This window comes from Mesoplodon bidens, assembly GCF_964165515.1.
Source record: "Mesoplodon bidens genome assembly, chromosome: X".
Taxonomy (NCBI): domain Eukaryota; kingdom Metazoa; phylum Chordata; class Mammalia; order Artiodactyla; family Ziphiidae; genus Mesoplodon; species Mesoplodon bidens.
In genome coordinates this window covers 133696094-133708112 of record NC_138163.1, presented here as the reverse complement: position 1 = coordinate 133708112, position 12019 = coordinate 133696094, and the positions used below count along the sequence as shown (strand labels likewise).

Here is a 12019-nt window from a genome sequence, read left to right as displayed (position 1 = left end):
ACAAGCATCTGAATCAACAAGGACTGTCCTCAGTGTTTCTATCAGGCTATACAAAAGCCCTGACATGTAGTCCAGGGTAATTATCTTACATTTTGGAGATTCAGAGTACATAAAAGCAGTGACGAGAAGGGACCCTTTTTCTCTTTAGCTGCAGCCTTCTACCATAGGTATGTGTCTGAACATAAACACATAATTGGCTTAATCTGGAGTTTGCTGTCAGCTTTTCCTGTGTTGGCGTGAAATTTACCCCCTACTACTGAAGAAATAAGCCAGTTCTTTCCCAGGGACTCTCAGAGCTTCAGACTCTCCAATCAGTCTAAGTATAAAGGCTGCTGAGCTATTTATTTCAAAGACGGTGCAATGGTCTGAGTGCAGGAATTACCAGCATGTGCTAATGCGTAACACCGCCTGATTGGCAACCTCCCCAGTTGGAGGATTTGTGGTGGGTTTGTTTCCTCCAGATCGAAGGGCATTGTGATTGGCACCAGAGACAGATGACGGCAAAGTCACTAGCCCTTCTCTGGATTGAGTGTCTTCAGACTTCCCAACCACCAGCCTGGGCACCCTCACTGGGCACCAGGTCCATACGTGCCCTCCCTGCCCAGCCTCTCTGATTTCCAGGGTGTTGGCACCCATGATCTTCTTCTTTTCTGTATCTCTGACACCCAATGCCCTGGCCAGGGACTTAGTCACTGTGAATTCCCGGGTCTGGGATGAACCAGTCCTCGGTCGTGTACCACAGTAGTAACTCAATGGAAAGCTGAACGGGGCCTTCATCTCTTCATCTTTCCCAAGTAACACTGCCTTCTGAGATTATATCCCTGAGCAAACGGGCACTTTAAAAAAGTGACACATCTCAAACATACGGACCGTTTTTAAAGTCATATGATCAACTGTCCCGTACACAGTACCGGCTTTAGCAAATCTCAGTGTTTTCATCATAGTAGCATCTGATTTTTCAAAAGGAAGTAAAATATTACCGATGGCACTGAAGCCTTGGTGCGTCCCTCCCTAATTTCATTCATGTCCCTCTCCAGAGGAGAACACCCTCTTGATGACTCCCAAGCATGCTGATGTATATATGCCTAAACATTATATGGGATTTTTTTGTAGTTCATCACATTTTATATAATACTTCTCATTCCCTAAGAGTCATCATAAAACTTGCTTCTCTTTTTGTGGTTTGTCCAGATGAATACGTATCACCCTAGTTCGGTACTTCTAATTTCTGAAGACTGTTCCATTGTATAAATGTACAATTTACTTGTCTTATAAACAGCTTTACTGAGATATAATTAATGTATAAGAAACTGCACATGTTTCAAGTACAAATCTGATTAGTTTTCAAATACGTGTAAACCCATGAAACAGTCCTCATATTCAAGATAATGAGCATATATATCACCCCCCTATTCTCCTCCTGTCCCTTTGTAATTCATCCCACCCACCCCTGTCACTCATCGCTCAGCATCCATTGATTTGTTTTCCGTCACTGTAGATTATTAGAAAGTGTTATGTCTAGAATTTTGTATGAATACACTCATGCAGTATATACTCTTTTCTGTCTGGCTTCTTTCACTCACCATAATTATATTGAGATTCATGCTGTTGCATGTGTCAAGAGTTCACTCCTTGCTGGATAGTACTGCATTGTGCGGAAATGCCACAAACCGTTCATCTATTCATCTGTTGATAGACTTTGGGTCATTTCCAGTCAGGAAATTACCCTTAATATTACCCTTAATATTAACGTGAAAATTCACATACAAGTTTTATATAAACATCCGCTTTCATTTTTCTTGGTAAACACCTAGAATGGCTGGATCGAATGGTAAGTGTATGTTTAACTACTTAAGAACCTGCCAAACAGTTTTCTGAAATATACCGTCTCCATTCTTAGAAACAGTGTGTGAGCTATAGTTCCTCCACAGTCTCACCAACACTTGGCATGGTCCAGCTTTTTAATTTAACTATCCCAGTAGGTAAGTAGTGGTATCTCACTGAGGTTTTAATTTGCATTTCCTTAATTATTAATGACTTTGAACATCTTTTCATGTGCTTACTTGCCATCCTTATACCTTCTTTGGTAAAGTATCTATTCAAATCTTTTATCCATTTTGGTGAAGGGGTCATCTATTTCCTTATTAATGAGTTTTGAGAATTTGTTATATATTCTGGATACAATTACTTTATTAAATAAATAATTTATAAGTATTTTCTCCTAATATGTGGCTTGTCTTTACATTCTCTTAAGAGTGCCTTTTGAGGAGAAGTTATTACTTTTGGTGAAATACAATATATAATTATCTCTATAGCTTGTAAATATTTCTTTTATGTTTCTGCCAGTGCATATAATCTTTGGCCAACCAAAGTTCACCAAGATTTCCTCCCATGTTTTCTTTCTTCTAGAATTTTCAGAGTTTTTACCTTTTACATTTAGGTATATGATCTATTGACATTTAATTTTTGTATGTGGTGTCAAGTACGGATCCAGTTTCCTATTCTTATGTGTAGACAGCCTCCCCTATGTGGAGGCTAAAACTCAGCTTCCAAAATTCCCTTCCCACTGAGTTTTCTTTGCCATTTCAGTGCATACATTTTTCCCTCTGAAACTTCTAATTTGTTATTTTTATATCTTTTTTTTTCATATTTCACATCCTTCTTTTGTGGCTTCACAATTTTTTGCTCTTTTAAGATAGAAGTTATTCCTTCATGTATCTCTTTGAACATCTTCTTAACATTTTCACATAAAATTAATTTCAACTGAGGTGAGAAAATGTCTTTGATTTTGTTGGCTGTATTTTTAGAAATTCAAGATCTCTTTATTTGCTTTGGAATTGTGGTTTGAGTTTCTGTTTTCAAGGGCTGAAGTCATTCATAATGTTTTTCTCCCTCACCCACCTTGCTTAGCCTATCCTGGCTGTTTTACAGTCTCCTTCACCCCATCCTTGGGGGTCCTCATTCCAGAATCTTGTATTATCTCTGCATTTCTGAGGCTCCCGTTTTGTGTAGGTATGAGAAACAGTGCAGAGCCAGGCTCCAACCCAGCTGACTTACTCTAGACTCCCAGGCCTGAAGTTTGCTAACAGCTACGACCCTAGATGAAGGCTGGCAATAATCTGTTTTCGGTCCCTTTGAATGAACTAAGAAGCCTTACACAGCCCATGGCATTAACCAAAATGCCTGATTTCACTTTCCCATACCATCTGGAGCACTTCTAGCCCTTTTACCCCAACATTTCCAAAACTATTTAGCCACAGGAGTTGAAGGTGTTGCTGCTTTAGTCTCTTCCAGACCAAGTCCCAGGAGCCTGTGTCTTAAAAAGCCACCATCATGGCTTTGTAGTTTTTTTTTTTCTATTTCTGGCCCATGGAGATATTTATCTGGTTTGGGGCCCAGCTATGTGTCTCTTTGCTTTTCTATTTTACTATGTTCCTTATCACAGACATGTGCCCAGGGTAGAGTGGGTGCACCAGAGCATGAAGCCCATGCATCACCATGGCTGGAACTGGGGACACACACCCCTTCGCTACTTTGCTCTAGCTCATGAGAGGAACCCTCATGCTGGGAAGTTACGTAAGGGAAAGGAAGACCTGCTGGCCAGGAAGTTGGGGCGGAGAGTCACTGCAGGCTGAATAAGGGCCCCCAAAGATGCCCACATCCTAATCCCAGGAGTTTTAAAAATATGATACCTTACATGACAAAAGGGACTTCGCAGATATGATTAAGTGCAGGATCTGGAGATGGCGGATATCCTAGATTATCTGGTTGATAATCTTATGAGGGAGAACCAGGAGAGTCTGTGCCAGAGAAAGAGATTTGAGGATGGGTGCAATGCTCAGAGTGGTATGAAGATACCACAAGCCAAGGAATGTGGGTGGCTTCTAAAAGCCAGAAAAGAAATGGATTCTGCCCTAGAGCCTCCAGAAAGAAACAGCACTGCTGAAATCTTGACTTTAGCCCAGTTGTGACTGCTTTTAGACTTCTGACCTCCAAAAGGTCAGGTATCAATAAATCTGTGTTGTTTTAAGCCACCAAGTTTGTGGGAATCTGTTCCAGCAGCAATAAGGAAGTAATATGCATATTGAGAGCTGATCCCTGCACATGACCATGTAAAGGCAACAAATTACCTTCCACAAGTATGTTAATAATTAATTACAGTTGTTTTCAGGCTCTCATGTGCCTGCAAACCTGGAAGACTTCAGGTATTAAGAGAAATACACATGGTGCATGATGACAGAAGAGGAAGTAGATCCTGTACAGATTCCAGGCTGACACTCAGAGTAAGTTGTATGTGGGGGAAAGTAGCTGTTCAACACATCTGAGTCCGTCCCTGGCCAGGGAATAACTGTGTATTAATTTGATAATCTACTGGAACAGCTTCCAGAACTATTGGATTTGACTTCAACTCTTCTGATCACCATCACAATGTACATGTATAAATCTTTTTCAATCTATACAGACAAAGCAGTCTAAAACATTCTACAATATTAGAAGCACCTTTAAAAGTTTGAAGAAAACAGAGAAAAGCACATACATTAGCTGTTGTAATCTGTGTACTACTTAATACTTGCCAACTGGATTTAATTATACGTGTCATTATAGTTAAGAGCAGTAATAATAGAAATTCATGAACTGACTGGATCTGGGATGAATGTTTCTATTTTTAGATATATACAAAATTGTCTTGTGAGGGTGGCAGAGAAATGGGGAAAATAAAGTAGATCATAAGTATTTCAATAAAAATATGACTAATTTAAAAATAGAATAAAGTGATGGATTCTTAAGTTATCAACATTTCTGAATGAATTTTGAATAAATAAGAAGATGGCCGTAAAGAATATAACCTAAATTTGTGAATTGCTTTTTGAATATAGTTTACTATAAAACCATAGGAATTTTAAACATACAAACATTAGCAAAGAAGTACTATTAATATCGTATATCCACAAAGGGGTATAAGATATAGTGAAACTACAGGAGTTTTGCCACGATGAAATGACACCTGTCTAAATTCCCTTAAGAGCACGAGAAAGCACTTCATAATTTCTGTATTATAAAGTCTGATTCATTTAAACATTTATTTAATACTGTTTTGACTGCTAGGATATACCAATAAATATGAAATGAACTTTTCCTCTATGGAACCCACCTTCTCATAGAGAAGAGAGATGGAAAACAGTGGCTACAATAGACCAGAGCTCCATGCTGTGCCCTGGAGCTGGGTAATGGAGCAGCCTTTGTATTACAGGAGACCATGCATAGGAGACCATAACACAAAGAAAGGCTGGAGGAAAAAATGGCCAACCAAGAGGCTTTGAAGTACGTCTTAAAGACCTAGGACGAGATTATACACAATATAGAAAAAGGAGTCATTCAATATTTCCTAAGCTACTGAAGTGCATGGGAGTATATTTTCTCTAGGTAGAGAATACAAAACCTTCGGCCCTAGAAATCGTACCTTCCCTTCTTTGATCTTGGTTCCAATAATCTGTCGTCTTTGCTGAATGATCTCAATAAGAAGATCACACTCCTCCATCAATTTGGCTTCTTGACGTGATGCATTGACCTATGGGATAGATAAAATGGTGAGCATTAATTTGGCATGTTTTAGTTAAATGCTCTTTTTTTAATGTAGACTAGTATATTTCTGGTAATTGCTGAAAAAATATTTTATTAAAGAATTTATTGAGGTATAGTTGCTATACAATATTATATAAGTTTCAGGTGTACAATACAGTGATTCACAATTTTTAAAGGTTATATTCCATTTATAGTTATTATTAAATATTGGCTATGTTCCCTGTGTTGTACAATACATCCTTGTAGCTTACCTATCTTATACATAGTAGTTTGTACCTCTTATTCCCCTACCCCATCTTGCCCCTCCCCTCTTCCCTCTCCCCACTGGTAACCACTAGTTTGTTCTTTATATCTGTCATGAAAAGATATTTTATTTTTTTATTTGTCTACTTTTTTCTTTTTTTAAACACCTTTATTGGAGTATAATTGCTTTACAATGTTCTGTTAGTTTCTGCCGTACAACAAAGTGAATCAGCTGTACGTACACATATATCCCCACGTCCCCTCCTTCTTGTGTCTCCCGCCCACCCTCCCTATCCCACCCGTCTAGGTGGGCACAAAGCAAGGAGCTGATCTCCCTGTGCTATGCGGCTGCTTCCCACTAGCTATCTGTTTTACGTTTGGTAGTGTATATATGTCCATGCCACTCTCTTTGTCCCAGCTTACCCTTCCCCCTCCCCCTGTCCTCAAGTCCATTCTCTATGTCTGCATCTTTTTGCGGTATGCGGGCCTCTCACTGTGTGGCCTCTCCCGTTGCGGAGCACAGGCTCCAGACGCGCAGGCTCAGCGGCCATGGCTCACGGGCCCAGCCGCTCCGCGGCATGTGGGATCTTCCTGGACCGGGGCACGAACCCGTGTCCCCTGCATCGGCAGGCGGACTCTCAACCACTGCGCCACCAGGGAAGCCCTATGTCTGCATCTTTATTCCTGTCCTGCCCCTGGGTTCTTCAGAACCTTTTTTTTTTTTTTTTTTTAGATTCCATATATATGTGTTAGCATACCGTATTTATTTTTCTCTTTCTGACTTCACTCTGTATGACAGACTCTAGGTCCATCCACCTCACTACAAATAACTCAATTTCGTTTCTTTTTATGGCTGAGTAATATTCCATTGTATATATGTGCCACATCTTCTTTATCCAGTCATCTGTTGATGGACACTTAGGTTGCTTCCATGTCCTGGCTACTGTAAATAGTGCTGCAGTGAACATTGTGGTACATGTCTCTTTTTGAGTTATGGTTTTCTCAGGGTATATGCCCAGTAGTGGGATTGCTGGGTCATATGGTAGTTCTGTTTTTAGTTTTATAAGGAACCTCCATACTGTCCTCCACAGTGGCTGTATCAATTTTCATTCCTACCAACAGTGCAAGAGTGTTTCCTATGAAAAGATATTTTAAATGTTAACTCTTCTTCCAATTATGCAGGGATGGCAAATATAGGACTTACATGTCCACTCCCTATCTTCTTGCACCCCTGGAAAATATTTATTATCCAATGATAGCAGTCTTTTTTGCTAAGCCATACTGAACCTCAGGATCTTTCTTTAAAAAAAAATTATTTATTTGGCCACGCTGGGTCTTAGTTGCAGCATGCGGGATCTTTGTTACCACGTGCGGGATCTGTTAGTTGCAGCATGCAGGATCTAGCTACCTGACCAGGGGTCGAACCCAGGCCCCCTGCACTGGGAGTACGGAGTCTTAACCACTGGACCACCTGGGAAGTCCCTCAGGATCTTTCTTAACACACCATGTATGTAGCTATTACCAACTGATTGAAAATTGACGCTTGAAATATATTTGCAATTCCTGCTTTTATATTTTGAAGGAAAGTGCAATTTTAGCCTGTTAAACATAAAAAGTTAGAAAAAGCTAATATTATTCTTTTATGGAGGATAGATTATGATCAATATCTTTTGAACAAATTTTCCAAAAGTAAGATAGCAAGGTTACATTACATTTATTTAACTTTTCTTTTATATACAGACATGAACTTTGTATTTAATCACTATAAAAACATCAAAAAGGAAGAGGATGGTTGAATATCTTATTAATCTTATGGCATAATTTAAAATCTTACTTCTGGTATACTTCAGGAAGGCCGGGGTTCTACAGTGAAAGCCTGCCATTGTCCTGGCAAGGTAGATCATTGTAGAATGGCTTGTATTTGAAGTTTTTAAGGCTCATTGTATGCAAGGGAGGGTTAAAATTAGCTCATTCTTGGCAACTGGGCTTGGGAAATACTCTGCACGTGCTATTTCCTCCATCTCATGACAATTCTGAAATGCTTATTCACAGACAGAGACCCAGAAATCACAGCTGTGGGAAATGGAGATAGCATGCATGAGTTTTATGATTTTAACACAGCGCAGGAGAAGCTGCAGTGTTACAAAGAAGGACAATAGCACTGATTACTCCAGTATAACTCAGGGAGGAGACATGGCCCAGTCATTAAGCCCTTTTGATTAGGGATACTTTCTTTAACTGGAGTAATTTCAATCTCTATGAATGACACAAACCGGAAGTGGGGTCAGGAGTTCAGAATAAAAATTCACTGATGGCTGTTCAGAGAAATCATGTCCTGTTTCCAGAGACCAGGATTCCTTGAGTTTTATTCCTGTTCACTGTAAGACAGGGCAGAGAGACAACTCAAGATACTGCCTTATTGAGGAGATGATGGTCACTGGCCATTTGCAGTGAACTATGAGATCATGTCCTATGTCAGATTAGCACACAGACATATTTGCTAAATGTTTCATAAACAAAAGAAAGAATTAAGAATGCATTGATGGACAAGCACAGAACGTGGAACTCAGGCTAATATTTCAAGGAAGTTAATCACTGGGCTCAATTTCTCTTACCATTACTTTTCTGTCATCATTTCTAGTTCCCCTTGAGGCTTCTCAAATAAGTTGAGCTATCTATGGAAATATTTACTTGAAACCCCACTACTCTCAAGAAATTTCTTGTCATTTCTTTTGACTTCAACCTGAATTTAATAACTGACTACAACTGAGCTGTGAAAAGGGTGGGATCATATTGAAACCATGGGCCCATTATAATGGAGAAAGTGAAATTTCTGGAAAACAGCACCTTACACTTGAAAAGTATCTCCTAGAATGAGCCCTCAGAGCTAAGTTGTACTTGAACATACAATCAAAGTAAATCCAATTGGATGCAAGCTCCATAAAGGGAGGGATCTTTGGCTGTTGTATGAAATGAGGCATCTATTCCAAGCATCTGGCACCATATTTGGCACAGAATAGGCATTCAAAAACTATTTGTTGAATGAACAGATAGTGAAAATGATCTTCCAACAAGAGACAAGGTAAAACGTAATGAAGCAAGTAGCTATCATGATATATTACAAGCACTCAATACGCAGGTATTGGATTTATTGGTTTTCTAGGACTGTATAGACACAAAAATATGTCTTAAGTTTTTTTTTTAGGGGGAAGGGTGTTGATTTTCTTTTTTTTTACAGCCTTATTGAAATATACTTCACATATCATAAAATTCACCCATTTAAAGTGTACGGTTTGTGGGTTTGAATGTTCTCAGAGTTCTATTATCATCATCACAATCTAATTTTAGAAAACTTTCAATATCGCCTAAAGAATTCCCATACCCATTTGCAGTAACTCCACATTCTTGCTACCCACTTCATTTCAAGGCTTAGGTAACCACTAATCTATGTTCTGTCGCTTTATGGATTTGCCTGTTCTGGACATTATAAAAAGGGAATCAAACAATATGCGATCCTTTTTGTCTGGCTTATTTCACTTAGCATAATGTTTTCAAGATTCCTCCAAGTCATAGCATGTGTCAGTACTTCATCCCTTTAAGCAATATACCACATTTTGTTTATCCATTCTCTAGTAGATGGACATGCGGGATGCTTCTACTTTTTAGTTACTATAAACAATATTGCTATGAACATTCATGTATAAATTTTTGTGTGCACATATGTATTCATTCTTATTGAGTACAGGAGTAGAATTGCTGGGTCACATGTTAATTCTGTGTTGAACTTTTTGAGGAACTGCCAAACTGTTTTCCAAAGGGGCTGCATCATTTTATATTCCAACAAGAAGTATGTGAGGCTTCCAATTTCTCCACATCCTTGTCAACACTTGATACTGTCTGTCTTTTTTTTTTTTTTTATTTACTTTTTATTTTATATTGGAGTATAGCCGATTAACAATGTTGTGATAGTTTCAGATGCACAGCAAAGGGACTCGGCTATACATATGCATGTACCCATTCTCCCCCAAACTCCCCTCCCATCCAGGCTGCCACATAACATTGAGCAGAGTCCCCTGTGCTATATAGTAGGTCCACTGGTTATCCTTTTTTTTTTTTAAGTTTATTTATTTATTTTTTAAATTAGTTTCTGCTTTATAACAAAGTGAATCAGTCATACATATACATCTGTTCCCACATCCCTTCCCTCATGCATCTCCCTCCCTCCCACCCTCCCCTTCCCACCCCTCCAGGCGGTCACAAAGCACCGAGCTGATCTCCCTGTGCTCTGCGGCTGCTTCCCACTATCTATCTACCTTACGTTTGGTAGTGTATACACGTCCATGCCTCTCTTTCGCCTTGTCACAGCCCACCCTTCCCCCTCCCCATATCCTCAAGTCCATTCTCAAGTAGGTCTGCGTCTTCATTCCCGTTTTGCCCCTAGGTTCTTCATGACATTTTTTTTTTTAATTCCGTATATATGTGTTAGCATACGGTATTTGTCTTTCTCTTTCTGACTAACTTCACTCTGTATGACAGACTCTAGGTCTATCCACCTCATTACAAATAGCTCAGTTTCGTTTCTTTTTATGGCTGAGTAATATTCCATTGTATATATGTGCCACATCTTCTTTATCCATTCATCCGATGATGGACACTTAGGTTGTTTCCAGCTCCGGGCTATTGTGAATAGAGCTGCAATGAACATTTTGGTACATGTCTCTTTTTGAATTATGGTTTTCTCAGGGTATATGCCCAGTAGTGGGATTGCTGGGTCATATGGTAGTTCTATTTGTAGTTTTTTAAGGAACCTCCATACCGTTCTCCATAGTGGCTGTACCAATTCACATTCCCACCAGCAGTGCAAGAGTGTTCCCTTTTCTCCACACCCTCTCCAGCATTTATTGTTTCTAGATTTTTTTTTTAATTAGTTTCTGCTTTATAACAAAGTGAATCAGTCATACATATACATCTGTTCCCACATCCCTTCCCTCATGCATCTCCCTCCCTCCCACCCTCCCCATCCCACCCCTCCAGGCGGTCACAAAGCACCGAGCTGATCTCCCTGTGCTCTGCGGCTGCTTCCCACTATCTATCTACCTTACGTTTGGTAGTGTATATATGTCCATGCCTCTCTTTCGCTTTGTCACAGCTTACCCTTCCCCCTCCCCATATCCTCAAGTCCATTCTCAAGTAGGTCTGTGTCTTTATTCTCGTTTTGCCCCTGTCTGTCTTTTTTGTTTTATCCATCCTAGTGGGTGTGGAGTGGCATCTCATTGTGGTTTTGATTTGCATTTCCCTGATGGTTAATGATGTTGAGCATCTTTTCATGTGCTTCTTGGCCATATGTGTACCTAATTTAGAGATAAGCCTATTCAGATCCTTTGCTCATTGTGTAATTGGGTCATTTGTCTTATATAGTTGAATTGTATGATTTCTTTATATATTCTGGATACAAGTCCCTTATTAGCTATGTGATTTGCAAATCCTTTCTCCCATTCTGTGGTTTGTCTTTTCATTTTCTTGATGGTGACTTTTGAAGCACAGAAGTTTTAAATTTTGATGGAGTCTAATTTATCTATTGTTCTACTGTCACTTGTGCTTTTGGTGTTGTAGCTAAGAAACCTAATCCAAGGTCATGAAGATTTATACCTCACTTTTCCTCTAGAAGTTTTATCTCCTACACTTATGTCTACAAACCATTTTAAATTAAGTTTTGTGTATTATTATGAGAAGTAGGGGTCCAACTTCATCCTTATATTTATGGATATCCAGTTGCCTAAGCACCATTTATTGAAAAGACTATTCTTTCCTCCATTGAAGTGTCTTAGCACTTGGTCAAAACTCAATTGACCATACTGTGAGGTCCTTAGGTTTTGATGTGGCTGCTAACATATTCTCTGGTTAAAGATATTCTGGTTTTCATAACTCAAAAAGACACATGCACCCCAATGTTCATCGCAGCACTGTTTACAATAGCCAGGTCATGGAAGCAACCTAAATGCCCATCGACAGACAAATGGATAAAGAAGATGTGGTACATATATACAATGGAATATTACTCAGCCATAAAAAGGAACGAAATTGGGTCATTTGCAGAGACGTGGATGGACCTAGAGACTGTCATACAGAGTGAAGCAAGTCAGAAAGAGAAAAACAAATATCATATGTTAATGCATATATGTGGAATCTAGAA

The 12019-nt window shown here is 39.2% G+C and overlaps 1 protein-coding gene across 2 annotated transcripts in view; it reads right to left on the bottom strand.

The window, feature by feature from the left end:
* MID1 (midline 1) overlaps positions 1 to 12019 on the bottom strand; it is a 183177-nt gene that overhangs the window by 54188 nt on the left and 116970 nt on the right. For both annotated transcript variants that reach the window (XM_081221958.1, XM_081221959.1), the window contains exon 4: positions 5462 to 5569. In XM_081221958.1, coding sequence (XP_081078084.1) covers positions 5462 to 5569 — 108 coding nt within the window. The remainder of the gene's footprint in view (positions 1 to 5461; positions 5570 to 12019) is intronic.